Genomic DNA, 17,341 nt, shown 5'->3' with positions numbered 1-17,341 from the left:
GACAGGGGTAATTTATAATTTTGTATTCTAGTAATCCAGGTATGACGTGACCCAGCACTCGGGTTGTCTGCCGCACTACCTCCTCTGGGGTGTCCCCTATCCAACACTTGGTGCCATGACATCCAACGGTGACAGCAAAGGATTCTGCTCCCAGTTGGTGTAGAGCAGTTCCATCTACCATGCTGTACCTTGCCTGCTCTGGGTGACACACATACTGTAAGTAGGAAATGCCATGGCAAAAACAGGAAACGGAAATAATGCTAAGTCATGAGGTAGCGCTGATCTGTGGTTGGGTTGATAAGAGTGGAGGTGCACCCTGCAGGCACCCATACATTGCAGAGTCTCACTGCCTCTGCATGTGTGTGTGCGCTCGCAAATAGTGACTAAATATTGATACGCTATGGTTTACTGAAAAATGTACATTTGCATTGTTTTTACAGGGTTGACAAGATTTCCAAAAAGCAAAGTTAAACGAGGTAAGAGGGGTCAGGTCTGTGTGCTCATGGGAATTAAGCATTATCTTTCCTCTGTCTAAGAGTGTGTGTTTCCTTTTTTATTTATTTTTATTTTTTAACCACTGCCTGCCCCGGGTTCGATTTTTCCACCATTTCCTTTGGGCTGCATGAAATATGAGGGATTTTTGATTGAGTCTCTTGCATGCAGTTGTGAGTCTAACATCAAACTTGGGTTTTAGACAATCAGATGTATAAAGTGGAGCAAGGTTCCAGTGTTCCTTCATACTCTGACACCAGGTCATTGTGAGATCGCAGCCCCTCAGATGAACATCCTCTGGGTAGTTGTTGACCATTGACCTTTACTCGTTGATCAGATACTTTTCCCCCCCAAATTGACATACAACAAAGTACAAAGTAAACAAAGAGCATCGGCAGCAGAAGAAGAGCTTTAGATGCACACAGCAGTATGGCCACACAGCTTGTGTCCCTGACACCACCATATTGCTGGTTCACATCACTGCAGTAGCTCCTGTAGAAGTGACATGCAAACACACAGGAGCGCTAAGCAGCCAGAAGTGGAGGATCACAGGGCTCTTGATGGGTCTTTTCAATAAAATATCTGCTTCTGTCGGAATTGATCATTCATTTAAAAAGAGAAAAAAATCAGCCACTAATCATAAATGTCCAGAAAGTTTAATTTATTTGTTCTTGTTCTTACAAAGAAGCACCGATCACACATTGGCCTGCAGCTGTTCACAGCAGCACATCTACATGTACAGGTACAGAACCTAATGCATATAACTTATTCATAAAATGAATACAACATGAATTGTGGTAAAAGATAAATAAGTGTGAGAAAGGTGGGGGCCCTGCTGGGAGTGGGGACAGTGCCCCTCCTTGAAGCCCCTGGCAATACTATCATTGCCTTCGTGATGGAATGGTAAATGCCCACATGGCGTCAGGGGTCAGCCAGTTTGTTCCAACTCAGGGCCTCATGGACTTTGTGTCTTGCACCTGGTACCTGGCCCCGGCCACATGGAGGCCACACCTCCCAGCTCTGCCTCCTGCTTCAGGGGGATTTCTCTCTTTGACCCCATCAGCTGCATCATTGCTGGGGCAGGGGTGCTTAGTGGAGACCAGTGTAAGGCAGCATTGCGCTCCTCCCTGAGTTTTCATTCGAAGTGGCGCCCCCTGTCTCCATCAGTGGGAAGTGAACGTGTCCCTCGACAAGAACTGGAGCTGATGCGTTCGCATCAAATCGTTACCAGTGTGAAGGCTACAAATTTTGAAGGGAAAAAAGCATAGTTCATACATTATAAAGAACAAACAAGAGACCAGCTTGTCTGTGATTATATAAACCAACACAGTTTGTGATCCACATGTAAAAAATTGTGGAATTTTAATCTAGGCATGTTCACAGGCATCATCATTTACAACTTTAAACCACTCAGTGCAAACATGGACATCTGGAGTGCTTTGTATTTAGGTCCTCGTCTTGGTCCGTTCATAAATATGACCAATACGTCACGATCGCTAAAAGGTAACACAGAGGTCCCCAATATATTCACTGGTTGGTTTGTATAAAAACTTGAGCTATAGCTACAATATACTGTCTCAAAAATACTCATTTAAAACTTTACATTTGTATTAACTTTGTCTTCACGAACACTTATTCATTGTCAATTAGTGTTGATTCAGCTCATAAATATCTTAATATTGATCACTGATACTCAGGAACACCAGACATGAGTTGTAAACACTGTGGAAGTGAGTTGAATTAAGGCGGTCTCATGTGTTCGTTTCGTTTGGTTGCTCGTTATTGCCATCTATAGGCTCTGTGGGTAAACACAGGTCACGAGTGAAGAAAATGCAATTAAAGCCAACAAGGTCTGTAGCAAAAGTTCTTAACGTAAGTAGGCAGTGTACTGAGAAGAGAGCAGGACTCCTGTCTCTGTGCCCTAAACAATGTTTGCTGTGGTCTTGGAGCCTGTGAGAATGAAAAACGTGAGAAACGACTTTTGTGGGCACACGCACTGCACTCCCATGCTGTGGAGGACGGCGCTGTTGTACGGCCCCTGTGACCAAGTGCCTCCTTCTGCGGTGGACAGAAAAAGCAGCATGTCTGCAGTTCTGAGGATTCTGTGACAAGCAGAGAGAGTTCTTTCAAAATGCCTTAAAACAAATTATTTTTTCATTTAATTCCACGCTGGAGCTTTACTCTCTCTCTGCTTCATGTTTCAGCGTAACGGACTGGAAAATCAACCCTGGGCTGAGCATGCATTTCAGTTTTAGTTGCTATGTGGTCTGACAGGAACTTTGCAATGTGCAGATGAACATGGGAGACCTCCTGCAAACTCACATATCCACCTCCAGGTCTCTGCGATGACATGCTGAAAAAATCCCCCTCACCTGACCTTGCTATGCAAATGAGTACATAACCAAATCAACAGGTGTTTTCGATTCCTCGGTCTTTCATCATGAACCTAAAATCACAATCAGACATCGGTGGTCAACGTGCTTGCAACAGTACCATAGCAGCGCTTCAGGCTAGAATATAGGGAAACATCACAAACTGAAAAAAGTAGTCTGGCAGTGTGGTGAAAGGCTATGGTTGGAATGGTCCCCTTCAGCAAGCCAGGCAGAGAGCCCTGGAGGGACAACGGTGAGCTGCGGGGTGCTAAAGGTACAGAACACTAGAAGGCAGGTAGGGACAAGCAAAGTCTCTCTGGCCACCACCACTGGCTTAGATTCCTAGCTGCCTGATGAAAATCTGCATGTCTCTAGATCAGTGCTGAGCTCCTCTCCCTTTCCTCCCCAGATGGACGGAAGCTGTATGGTTGCAGCAGGTGCCAAGCAAGCTGGAAGACTACAAAACAAGGCATTGTTGGCGGCCAGCGAAAGCAGGCCACATGGCTTCACACATCAGGTAAGGCTGGTAAAAACAGGCTGATATTTAGCAGTGGCACATGAGGGGTCCAACGTGCTTCAGATCTTCTGCACCCCAATTCCGGAACTGCTTAAGAAGCATTTGAACCAATGAAATATGGCTGCTCGGGGAGGTATGCAAATCAGTCATCCCAGTGGAGCTGCACTGGAAACCATAAGGCTGTGGGGTCAAAGTCTTGGAGATGATGACTGCAATCAAGGTATTGATATACCTTTGATTTCTAAGAGTAGAAAAGAACATCAAGGTAGAAGCAATGCAAGAAATGCTGTAAGCCCAGCATGGCCAAAATGAGGTATGAGAGATCAGAGGTCAGAAGCCAGCCAATGGAGTGGGCTGAGGAGCACACTGGCCTCTGGGGTGAGGTCAGGAGTTGGCCACCATGGGGGCCATGTCTCGGCTCAGTTTGACAGTGATGTTGGTGTAGAGAGGCTCTCGTGACACCTGAGGGATGTACTGCAAGTTGTTGAGGCCATCCAGCTTTTGCCTCTCCTTGGAGTGTCGGAGAAGTGCGTACCTGGGGAAGGAAGAGATGCACGGTGTTGAGACACGGCTGTGTAGAGGCCAGTTATTGTTGAGGATGATTTCTGGAGGATAAAGCTGTTTAAGGCTTTGGAATGGACCATATACTCATTGTGGGGAAATTACACTGGAAATCCTACCTTCGAGTCTCATGGATAACTGTGGAATCATACACTTGATTGTTGGGGGACATTGGGATCATACATTCGAGCATTGGAGACAGTGAAATCCTACACTCGAGTGTTGGAGGACATTGGAATCGTACATTCGAGTATTTGAGACAGTTGAATCGTACACTTGAGAGTTGGAGATGACATTTGGACTGAACTGGACTGAATTAGACTAGTGAGTGACAGCAATGTGAGGCTCACCTGCCCAGGAACTGTGCCTCACCACGGTGATGATGTGGAATGGACATGTACCGCCCCTCATCTCCAGGGGGACGACTCACTGTATAACCGGCAAATTGCACCCTGTACCATAGAGTCGTCACACACAGCACAGGTCAGTGAGGAGGTACAGTCACGTTATTCAGACTAACTAGGTACAGGAGAAAAAAAATTGTTTCTACAGAAATTGGGGAAAATATCTGTTCATGATAACAAAAAGATGAATTTCATATTCACTTAATATTAACATATCTTGCACGGGGAGTTAATATTACCAGGTGTTAGCATGAACCAGGGATGCAGGAAATGGTGGTTCAACTTGCCCTACCTGTTCCACAGGTCGTCATCCTCACCTCCCCAGCCCCAAAAAGCGTTAGGGAAGCCGTTGATTTTACGGAACTGTTCAGCAGTCAGACCGCTGACCCCTCCGAAGAACTCGTTGTAAGGTAGCCTGTAGGGATCAAAAACGGTTCCACTCATTTCCCTCCTACGATGGACCAAGTTAACGTAACATACTTGAGAACATGCATGACGCTCACATGTAGGAGTACTTGTCCAGTTTGACGGTAAAGTGACGTGGCATCTCCCCGCAGCCATAGTAGTTACGGTCATTCTCAGGGATGTGGTCCACATCGTGGAAGATCACACAGTCCCAGGTAATGTCCTGCATGGCTTCGCGGAAGCCCACGTTGAAGAGCATGGCACGGTTGAAAGGCTGATCGCCGGCCTATGGGTCAGAACATATATGCATCAGAGTCTCTGCTGGGCCTCATTTAGTCTCACAGACATACACACTGACCTGTTCGATGACATAGATGGCAAACTGCAGCCTCTGCCGCTGCAGCATGGGGATGAGATGGCGGAGCAGGATGGGCAAGTGCTCGTGGCGGTTTCGGAACGGGATGAGGATGGCCACCTGCAAGGAGGAACCTCTGTGCTCTTAGTGAAGGCAACCCCCAGGCTCACAGGCTCGTTGTGCCACAGACAGTTGAGTTACAACTTTCCGAAGATGAAAACATTTTCCATGTCTTTCCATCTATTTATTTATAATTGCATTTTTGTCACTGATTTGTTTTGCAAAGTTTTCGCTTGTGGCAACATAAACATGACCTGTTATGATCCCGAAAGCTGAGAGACGGCAGTACGGAGCACACCAACAAAATAAAAGTGTGGGGCCACCTTAATTCAACTCACTTCCACAGTGTTTACAGCTCCTGTCTGGTGATCAGTAACGAGGCGAGTAATGCTGCTCCTGTTTATGGGATGAATCAGCCAACAGTTGGCACCGAACGGGAGTTTGTGGAGGTGACAGATTTTTATTTTCACTCATTTTAAATGAGTTTTAATTTCAAGGTTCCACAAAGTTAATAAAAATATGAAAATAAGTCTCACAATACAGCTATATCTGAACTGTGTTTTTAAATTTATCTGCTAAATTTTACAGAACCCATAGATAAATCGAGGCGCATCTGAATTAAGAACCTTTCATTGCTTGTGACTCGGCGGTAAAAGTAAGTTTGAGTTACAAACAAAATGAATTAAGAACAGATTTCTGGTCCCAGTTGTGTTTGTAAGTTGAGGAGGCCATGTGCCCGTCAGGAAATGAACCGAATGCCTCTGGCAGAAAGGAGTGGCGCTAAATTCAATGTACACAGAAACGGAAACACGCTACACTCTGGTCATTTTTACAGTACAGAGGTCCAGCGGATACTCATAACCAGTATACTTACAGGTGCTGTTGTGACTGCACATGCAGTGTTCAGAGGGCCAATGGGAACTGAGAAAACCCACCCCCCCCACCGAGGTGCTCACCTTCCAGCGCGGCAGACAGTCCTGTGGGTCCCAGTGGCCCCCAGGGGCCACACGAGCATTTCCCAGCAGCAGGGCTTTCTCCACGTCTGGCAGCGCCACCTCACTCATGTTCACCTGCACTCGGCCCACTGGGAAACACACACACACACACACACACAGAGCCTGTAAATTATTACACCTGTATTAGGGAACACTTGTAGACACATTAGTGACCTTGGGTACAACCATGAGCACAACCGTGTTGCTCCAGCACTTACCCATGGAGGGCAGTTTCTCTGGGCAGCGTTCGCTCGGGAGGTAGGTGAACCCGCTGGGGAGGTAGCTGCTCGTCGGCTGGGACTCAATGTCATCGAGGTTGTAAAAATACTCTATAAACCACAGAATGTGGGACCTGCAGTCATGCAACTCCCATACAGTGCAGATCCACAGTGGACACGAGTCCAGTTCATACTACGTTTATCACAGACTTTTCCTGGATTTGCATTGATTTATGGGTTCAGGAAAAAGAAGTAAATGGATAAAAACCGGTTAATAAAAATTCCTGACAAGACTATTTCAGTATTCTAAATATTTCCTAGCATAAAAACGAAAGAAAAAGTGCGCTATATTTTACCAGCCCAAGTAAAAACACATTGTCTCGACAAACTCCTGTTCAATGCCAAGTGCTGACAGATTCATCCCACAAACATGTTCAGTGCTCCTCATCCTGTTATTGATCACCGACACCCAAGAACAGCAGGCAGGAGCGGTGGAAGCGAGTTGAATTAAGGCGGGTCCCACAATGCTGTTCGGTCTGGGTGCTTTTTACTGCCTTTTGTCAGCTTGGAGGGTAAACACAGGTCATGTCCACTCTGCTACAAGCAGAATTTTTAGAAAACGGATGCGAAGCAAAATTAAATGAAAAATAAACTGTAATATATCTGCGTCTTTGAAAAACTGAACCTCGGCTGCTGAGAATACGAGGAGCCAGCGTACCGGCACACGCCCCCTTTTCTGTGCTCGCACCCCCGTCAGCGGTGTAGGGGTTCTGTACCTGCGCCGCCGGTGCCCCTGTAGGTGCCCCGCACCACCTGCTCCAGGACCTGGGCTCCAAAGGTCCGCACGTTCTGCTGGATCCGGATGCCACGCGCTTGTACCATGAACAGGTACTCATTCACTGCAGGAGGGGAACACGCAGGGGTTCGAATGCACTCGACAGCATTTTTGAGCCGGCGCGGCTCTTTAACTTACAAGCACAAGCGAGGGCTGAAATCTGTGCATAACTCAGTTTGATGGTAAATCCATAGCCCCTTTTACCAGTATGTCTCAGTCAATCAGAACTCAGTAACACAGACAAACATCCCTTGATTTCTCCACTGGTTACGGTCTGTAAAACCTTAGACAAAGCTGTAATAGAAAACTCTCTCACATTTTGAACATGACGTATGTCCAGTGCATATTCAACTGTAAAACATGGTAAAACTGAGATCTGGGCACCATATCAGTGCTGCTCTGTAACTGTTTCAGTCAGTTTGAGTTATTTTTTACTGTAGTCGGTATGGGTCAACACCCCCCCCCCCACCCCCCAAACTCTAAATTAGCCCACAAACCTGCTGGACGTGACACATCTACTTACTGAGGTCTCGACACTAAGGGGAAAAGACAGGAAGTAGGAAAGTTAAAGAGGAAAAGAGTTTTTTTTGGCTCTGTCAAATATTGTCCCTGGATGAAGGTATCCCTGGACGCCCCTCCCAGGATCTCAGTCCCAGGATGCTTTGCATGAACTCCCAGGACTGGAGCCAACCTGACCAGGGGCTGGGGCCACCCCAGATGCTGACATATTTCTGGCTGTCACTTCTCAGCAGCGCGGTGATGAACCCCACCCCCACCCCCACTCCGTTCACATATCAGATTTTGGGGAAGTTGTCGTGCTCCACATTTGCCTGCGACTTCCCAGCACACCCACACACTGCTGCCTTCTCTTTCTGTGTCTCCGGCCTCGTATGTGCGTTGCCATGGTAACGCTGACCGTTTCTCTGCTCAGTGTCCACTTTGGGTGCTGGTGTCTCCCCTTGGAACCGCTGAAAAAATGCCAAAAATGTCACTTCCTTTTGTGACACAGTAGAAAAAAAAAGTAGAAAAAAAGTGTGTATTCTCAAGATCTGGTGGTTCCCTGTCGACATCCATGTCAAAATCCACAGCGAAAATGTCCATGTTATTATCATTATTATTATTATAATAGCAATAAGAATAAGAACAACAACATTTATTTATTTCTCTGTCTTCACCCACAGCAACAAACCATTCGCCAGGGTTTGATCCCCTGCCCCCTGCCGTAGTACCTTTAATCAAGGTACAGTACATACCCTGAACTGATATAGCAAAAATTACCCAGCTGTATAAATGGGTAAATCAGAGTAAAGTTCATCATCTAGCACTGTAAGCCATCATTTATAAAGCTGCCTGGTAATAATAATTTTGTTAAACAGTTTTGTGAAAAAGGTCGATAATGAAATTTTCAGTCCGAGTTCCAAGTGGTTTTGTGTGCTTTTGTCATACGTGACACACTGAACATGCAGTGCATGCGATGTGCACACACACTGTGAGCTCCGGTACGTCGAACATCTGCCAATATCACGCTGTTCTGAGGTTCTTGCATTTCTCAGCTGGACACTTTGATATTTCTAGGTCTGGGAAAAGGTGCAAGAATTCGCCCACAGAGTAGAGTGCAAAATCCGCTCCGTGGTTCAAATAAACCCGGTTGCCGTGGAGACAAAACTGTGCAGTGTCACACATTTCCATGGGCTATATATGGTTTTGCTGAGAATAATGGGTTATTTACTGCTCATTTACCGCAGTAGCAGCAGTTTTACCACAGTAGGAGGAGCGTACAAATTTAGGACTTGTTCAGTGAGTCAGTAGGATGTGCAGATTACTGCCCGTCAAAGAACTTGTCCTGAAAACCGAAAACCCCACATATCCTTTGGGGGTGGGACACACGATCCCCCTAAACACTTATTTACCTGCCCGACTGTATTGGTTTACATCTGCGTCAGTGTTCTTTGAACAATGACCACCTGCCAGGTGGGTGGGGCCCTGGCCCTGACCCTGACCTCACCTCCAAACACACCTGCCCATGTTCCAAGAAAATGAGGAGGCGTCCCACCCCGCCTCTACAGATGATGGCTGCGGTGCAACATAGAGGCGTGTTCACATGTTTTCAGTGGCGCCTCAACCTATGAACACGAGTTTCTCTTTGTAACTCGATCTGTTTGTCGCTCCAGTCAGTCCTTCACCACTAAGTCACCACTTCTGTCACCCACGTTCAACACCTGCTCATCCTGGTCAGGGTCACAGTGGTCCGGGGCCCATCCCAGAACGACTGGGTGCAAGGTGTCGGGGGGGGGGGGGGCTATGATGGGGCGCCAGCCCATTGTAGACGTGACAGTCAATAAAGGATTAATAATGCAGTCGTTCCCTGTCTAGTTCAGAGAAATAAAAACGAATAAATAAAAAGGAAAGCGCCGGTGTCTTGGAAGGCGCCGAAGCGGACGGTTCTTGGTACGAGGACACAGTAAAGGACCAGAACAGTGTGACGGACCGTCGGTGTTGAGACTGATCGTTCCAACTTGTGTGTCTCCCGTCTACCGCGTTAGGAAGTGGCTTTTCTCTGCTCATCCCACACTAGCCTCCAAGGCAGCCCCTCCCACAGTGGACGGGGCCCCTTCCGCCCTGCCTGGAAATAACACCCCCCTCCCTGGAACGGGCCTCAACCCAGAGTCCTACAGGCGTTGGCACCGAACTGTGAAACGAGACTTTGGGTGGCTTTTGGGTTCCTGGATTCTAGCTTCTATAGGTGTGCAATCGAGAGTGTCCTCACCAGCTCTATCACAGTGTGGTTCGGAGGCTACACAGTACAGGATCGTAAGGCGCTACTGCGAGTGGTGAAAGCTGCTCGAACCATCACTGGAACGTCCTTAGCATCACTGGAGAGCCTATACCAGGCCAGAACCATCAGGAGAGCCACTAACATGATCAAGGACAACAGTCATCCCCAGCACAGCCTTTTCACACCCTTACCATCAGGCAGACGCTACAGGAGTGTTAGAGCCAGAACCTCAAGGCTGAAACACAGTTTTTACCCACAGGCCATGAGGCTTGTGAACAACACCCATCCGCTGGCTCTCCACCCATCACAGCAGACACAGTTCACCCTCTGAGCCTGCGAGGTGTCAACTAACCCCCATCCCTCCTACGCACACATACACATCCACAACGCCAGTAACATCAGAGGCCACAGACTACCTCCGCATACCTTGCGCACACAAATACACACCCCGCCTTCAACTCCGAATAAACCCAATCTACCTCTGCAGGACTTTGTACGACTTCCATGTTTACATTGCGCACTGCACACTTTATATACGTGTATAACTTCGTTTCTTGGATTTTTGCACTAATAGTAATTTTTGTAAATTTGTGATTTACGCCCTTTGTTCTCCTTGTGTTTTTTCTTTCCTTACGTCCTTACAATTTATGTCATAGGCTGCTGAGAGGATTCACAGAGTAAGAATCTCATTGTATGGTGTAACAAACTGTTTACTGTACACGTGACAATAAACTCTTGAATCTTACAAAGGATGCAATGTGAACACACACACACACAGAAACAAGATGGTGATGACCAAACCAAGCTATTATTTATAGAATCACTGCTCACCCACAACACACAACACACTGCTGAGATGTGAACAGTTTGCAACATGAATGCACAAACACACACACACAAAACTCAGGCATAAACACATACAAGCAAATACAGAATGGGCTTGTGTGCGTACATGCAAATCAAGAACAGGCTGGCACGGACACGACACACACATATGCATGGATGCACATACTGTAGATGCACACAGCCAGAGAGGTACACACACATGGGCCCCATGCACAAACCCTTTCACTGGACAGATCTAAATGTGGACACACACCCAGAGGCATGTACATACATTACACACACGTACATACATTACACACACACACACACACACACACAGATAGAGCGAAGCAGGCCCTGTCCTCCACTGCTCGGCCACAGGCTACATGTTGTAAAGAGCATTGCAAAAAAGCAACATCTCGGGCACCTGGAGGGTGCTGTGCAGCCATGGCAACAGCAAAAACACTGCACATATCACTAAAGGTCATTTGAGATCATGCGTTGCCCGGGCACTCGTGTTGCCATCCGTCCAGCGACAGCAGGACCCTGCACCGTCTCTGTAGCGTAACACTCTAATTCTGTCTACAGGCTCCCTCCACTAAGGGCCAGCAGGGGGAGAAGTGGTTAGAGTGCCGCCTTGCACCAAAAAGACCTGGGTTGAAACCCCAGCTCCTGTTCTAGTGCTCTTGATCAAGATACTTACCCTGAACTCGTACAGTAAAAACTACCCTGCTGTGTAAATAGCTTGCTGTATAAAAAAGTGCCTGCTAAATAAATAAATAGGTAAACAGGTAAATCAGTAGCCACTTTGGTGTCAGCTAAATTCTTCTTCTTCTTCTTCTTATTATTATTATTATTATTATTATTACAGTTTAAAAAATATTTCTGACCAACTCATGGCTTACTGCACAGGATCAAACAGTCCACATGCTCTCAGTTCAGGGCCCCCACAGCAGGTGCTGTGTTACCACAGTACGTGGGGTGGAAGGAAGCCATGCAGTCCACCAAAGATCAGCAACCGCACTTCCCTCAACCCAGTGGACCGTGAGCCATAGCAACACGCCATTGCTGGGCGGTTGCTGATGCCAAGCCTCTGATCAAAGACATGACCCAAATCCCTAGCCAGTAACCACATGCAAATAGGTGTGCACATTTGGACCCCCCCCCCGGGGTTCAGGAACGTAACCATATGGAAAAACACACACGTGTCCCAACAGAGTGTGCAAAATGAGGAAGCGGATGCCCAGCAAGGAGCTCACGTGTTCAAATACCACACCGTGAGCCACGCTCCTGTTTTTTTCTTTCTTGTTCATTAAAGCAACTAAAAGATTTTTTTTAAAAACTGAGCTCTTCCTGAAACACGTGAGAGTGAGTCCAAGGGTGGCGTTATAATGAATAAATGAACTGAAAGACCCAGCATGGACAGGGTCACGCCAGGATCTGGGTTCCAGATCCAGTGGTTTGATACATGTGTAATCGCACTCGTCATGACCGTGGACTCTTACATCCTTCATGGGACGTGACCATTTTGAAACCACCGACAAACTTCCAGAGTTCCGACACGCAGGAAAAACGTGCTGACAAGGTGTGACTCTTACGAAATGTTAGAAAGGTTCCATGTCGCCATGTGTGACTGGCGACGCTCTGTGATCCAGACCCCTGGGGCAGAGCGAGTCGAGGCAGGCTGGAGGGTGGGGGTGAAGACGTGCTGGGGCACAATGGTGCCTGGCTGTGTACCATCCCAGCACACCTCGCGCTCCTCCCTCGAGGGATTCAACCCCACGTTGACTGTCAGCCACTGAACTCTCTCTCCCTCGCTGCAGACTAACGTGGCTCATGTCACAGAAAGAGCTCAAAATAACCAGAGAGATGGGGGTTTAAAATGCAGTAAAGCAGAGTGTTTCACTCAGCCGTCCCCAACTGAGTCCAAGTGGCTCTTTAAGCAGACAGCAGGAGGCGTAGCAATTAGAGCTGCCACCTTTCGCTCAGAGAATCCAGGTTTGAATCCCTTTCCTGCTGCAGTGCCCTTGATCAAGGTACTTACTCTGAACTGATACAGTAAAAGTGACACTGCTGTATAAAAAGGTAAATCAGTGTAAGTAGCTTAATGCTGTAAATTACTCTGGAGAAAAAAAGTGAATGAATGATGAGATAATAATAATAGTAGTAACTAAACATGGTGCCGGTTCGTGGCGATGTGTTGATTGCTGATCCTCAGAAAGACGATGCGCATCATGAAAGATGACAATCACCCTGCACGGATACTTTTCTCTTTCCTGCCCTCTGGAAAGTGGCTCAGGTCTATTCGAACCCACACTGCTAGGTACAGGAACAGTTTTTACCCCAGTGCTGTAAGAGTATACAACAATCACCAATGTGCCACCTTTAGTAACTAGAGTTGTGCTGTTCCTTCCAAGCACATCGGTAAATTATACTGCCACTTTAAGCATCCGCATTCTCAGTCTCTCCTTCTGAGTTCTCTGGCTGTCAACTGGTATTATTGTTATTACTGTTACCGTTATTTATTGTCATTGCTATTAGCGTTACTCACTGTGATTGTCATTGTTTTGTTTGTACAGTATTTGTATTGTCTCTGTCTTGTCCATAGTCTGTGGAGAAGCACTCAGGAAAAATTTCATAAAACTTGTACGTGGTACTTGTGTCTATGACAATAAACTTGAAACTTGAAACCTCTTCTCTCGGCCCAGTCATTGCTTCCCATGGATTCAAATACCACTTCTATGCTGATGATACCCAGCTCTTCCTCTCCTTTCCACCTGGAGCATCAGACATCTCCACTTGCATCGCTGCCTGCCTGTCGGACATCTCTGCATGGATGTCTGATCACCACCTCCAACTCAACCTCTCCAAAACAGAGATTCTTCACCTCACAGCTGGCCCGTCCTCCTGTCACGATCTATCGATAAAACTGGACAACTCACTCATTTTGCCCACATCCTCGACTAAGAGTCTAGGAGTGACGATTGACTCATGTCCGTCTTTCTCTCAGCACCTTGAAGCCACGACCCGGACCTGCAGGTACATCCTGCATAACATCCGCAGGATCCGTCCTTACCTCACAACTGACTCTGCACAACTACTTGTCCAGGACATAGTGACATCCCGTCTGGACGCTGCAACTTTCTCCTGTGTGGCCTTCCTGCTACTGCCATCAAACCTCTACGGCTGATACGGGACGCTGCTGCTGCTGCTGCCCGAGTTGTGTTTGACTTGCCGAAGCGTTCCCACGTATCTCCTCTACTCGTTTCTCTGCACTGGTTTCCTATAGCTGCCCGAATCAAATTTAAGACCCTGGTTATGACCTACGAAAGCAGAAGGGTCTGAAAACTGACGTTTCCCAGACTCACTTCGCCCATCTTCTCTCAAGCTCACGTATGGTGTAAATGTTCATGCACCATAATTTTATGATCATGCCCAGATAAGCCTTTACACAGCCACTACTCCTGTATTGTCTGTAAAGGTTTGTGTACCTTTAAAAAAAAAAAATTGTAGGAAGGTGATCAGGATTAGTCTATCCTGAGTTTTATGCACCTATTCAGACGATGAACATCGGTCCACAAAGTGGAAAGAAACTAAGTTTACTTAAGAATCACACATCTGCAACTATGTCTCTCTTTCTCCTATGTAATGCACACATTTTTTAGATTTATTCATTGAGCTGATGCCTTTCTCCAAAGCAACTTACAATGTTAAGGTTACAATTATTTACCCCATTTATACAGCTGGGTAATTTCACTGGAGCAATTGTGTTGAGGGTAAGTACTACAGCCAGACATGAGGCTCAAACCTGTAACCTTGGAGGTCCAAAGGCATTTGTTCTAACCACTACACTACAGGCTGTCCCCATATTATATTTCTCTGAGATGCATGTCGCTTTGGAGAAAAACGTCTGCTAAATGAATGAACGTACATGTAAATGTATTAAGGGATTTGAACCTTGACTCTTTGGTTGACCACCCCTATCCTAAGTGCTGCTCAGAGCTGGAGGAAGGGAAGGAGGGGCTTACAGAGAAGAGGAAACAGTGAAGGCCAGAGGGGCCCCAAAGTCCGCAATGAATCTGAAGTTTCTATTGTCTTGCGGTTACCGAGCAGTGGCTGTATGGTGTAAATGTTCACTCATCATAACTTTAAGATCATTCCCGGATAAGCCTTTAGGCTAGCAGCTAATCATGTACGTAGATGTTTGTGTACCTTTAAACATATACAGTATATAATATATATATGTATATATGTATTTGTAGGAAGGTTATCTAGTCTATCCTGAGTTTTATGTACCTACTCATGCGATGAATATGAAGTGGAAAGAAACAAACTTGTTTTTAGTTAATCACATGTCACGTCTGCAACTATGTCTAAGGCACAAATTGAATTGTATTTCTCTGAGATGTATCTGTCGCTTTGGAGAAAAGCGTCTGCTAAATGTAAAATTGTTCCAATAAATTACCAAGCTGTGTATAAATGGGTAATAACTGTAATCTTGTAACTATTGTAACCTGTGTACGTCGCGGAAGAGCGTCAGCTAAATGAATAAATGACATGTAATTTAAATCATGTAACTTTATTATTGAATTTAATGTTTGGAAATAATATACAGCAGTGTGATTAAATTACGCGTTTGACATATTTCTCTTTTCAGGCTTCGAGTCAATCATGACTACAGTTACTTGTAAGTGATCGTGGAAAACAAGGTGTGCGGTCGGAACGCGTCTCGCTACGATTACCGCATAATTACCGCGATCGCTGAACCGTGTCCCATGACGTCACCGCGCGAGGCCGATACGCTGATTTAGAAGTCCGATTTAATGGGGGGGAGGGGGGAGGCACTGGACACGACTTGGACCCCCAGATTTTTTTTTCTCCCTTGATTTTCGGTTGGGATTTTTTTGTTCCTTTCCTCCGTGGCCAGAGTAGACATACTACTCAGCAGCTTTATTATAAAAACATTGACATATTACTACACTAGTCTGTAGTGAACTATCTTTTTTTTTCTTGTCTCATGTATTTCTTTCGTTGCTCTAGAGCTGTGTCACCTCGTGAGAAGTCTAGAGCTTTGTAAAAATACACTGAATTGTATTGAACCGAATATGAGAATTATTTACATCGGTCGGTTCAGATCAGATGGTTCCAGACTCGACAGCTGCCTAAACCTAACCCTGCCGTACCAACCAGGTAAAACTGACATCGAGACTTCAAACTGTATCGCCGCACAGTAAATGATTACACGTAACATTGTACGTCATCACAATGTATAACACTAACAGTACAAGAAATTACAGTATGCCATGGTGAAACACTGACTGTGAAGTGTATGATGAGGTAAATCCCAGGACGTCATGCAGCAGCGCGTCATGTTACGACCGAGTGGACAGTATCATACTGAGTATGTGTGATACAGTGTATCAATACAGCACACGATACACGCAGTGATACAACATATCCAAGAAGGGTCCTTGACAAGTGCACGACTCTGCACGACTCTGCATGAGCGACCCGGGTTCGACCGCACGTTACACGGCCGCGTTATGACGAAGCGACTGAACGGACGAGCTACACACACGACACACTGACACTGTGACCGACTCGGGCTGGAGCTCTCCGCACATGATTGATTATTTAATATGCCTAGACGAGCGCGTAGACACACGGGACAGACAGACAGATAGGCGGGGGGAGGGTCTTACCGGTGCCGGGGGCCGAGTACATGAAGTAGACAGCGGAGGAGGAGAGGAAGAGAAGGAAGAAGAGCCCCAGTCGGGTCCGTATCATGCGCGCCCGAAAGCGCATCCGCATCGTCGACATGATGATGATCACGAGCGCGGAGAATTAAAATATACTATATATATATATATATATATATATTATATATATGTATAACCGATCTACGGTGGCTATGGGCGCGCCTCTTACACCTCTGAAGGGGGTAGGGGTGTGGTGGTCACCGGGCGAGTGCGCGCCGCCGCTCGGTCCCTGTCAACGCGTCGCACTTTGCGGGAGGAGGCTATGAATGGAAGAGGGCGTGTCCAGCAGCCTAGCGGGGCGGGGCCGAGGCTGGAGTTTAGAAACCGTCAACAAAGTGTTCTCATGTCGTGGGAGTAGCCGTCTTAGGGAGCGTCGCCAAAGTTCCCTCAACCTGTGAAAAGTTTACAGCAGAGCAGCAGAAGATGTTCTGTTTTCTGGTGGTTCGATTTAATTGAAGGAGGTGATCAGTTAGCTTTTTTGTTCCTTATCAGCTCCTAAAAAAATGTTGTGCTGTAAATCAACTTCACATATTTTAGAAATGGGATTGCAGCTACTCGTGCAGCGATGAACATTCATTGGTGCATATTATTAGAAAGAAAGAAACAAACTAACGGTACTTAAGAATCTCACATCTGCAACTATATCTTCCTCCTAATGCACAACTTGTATTCCTTTGCTGACACCTGCAAAGATGCAGATGTCCATGTCAGACTTTTTGACTGCAAGGCTGCTCAAATTGCACAGGAAGCAGGGCCCTTACCGTCCT

General features: G+C 46.4%; 1 protein-coding gene across 1 annotated transcript; it reads right to left on the bottom strand.

Annotated features, from left to right (window-relative positions):
* Window positions 1-1,143: 1,143 nt before the first annotated feature.
* On the bottom strand, window positions 1,144-16,808 carry LOC108926445 (beta-1,4-galactosyltransferase 5-like). The gene is made up of 9 exons (XM_018739118.2): window positions 16,518-16,808; window positions 7,156-7,278; window positions 6,380-6,490; window positions 6,123-6,250; window positions 5,110-5,226; window positions 4,850-5,037; window positions 4,639-4,761; window positions 4,293-4,394; window positions 1,144-3,916 (listed from the first exon to the last, which is right to left on the bottom strand). The coding sequence occupies exons 1-9, from the start codon at window positions 16,633-16,635 to the stop codon at window positions 3,766-3,768; spliced, it is 1,161 nt and encodes a 386-aa protein (XP_018594634.1). The 5' UTR covers window positions 16,636-16,808; the 3' UTR covers window positions 1,144-3,765.
* Window positions 16,809-17,341: the final 533 nt, after the last annotated feature.

This window comes from Scleropages formosus, chromosome 5, assembly GCF_900964775.1.
Source record: "Scleropages formosus chromosome 5, fSclFor1.1, whole genome shotgun sequence".
Lineage (NCBI taxonomy): Eukaryota > Metazoa > Chordata > Actinopteri > Osteoglossiformes > Osteoglossidae > Scleropages > Scleropages formosus.
The sequence above is the reverse complement of the archived record's forward strand: the minus strand, read 5'-3'. Positions and strand labels throughout refer to the sequence as shown.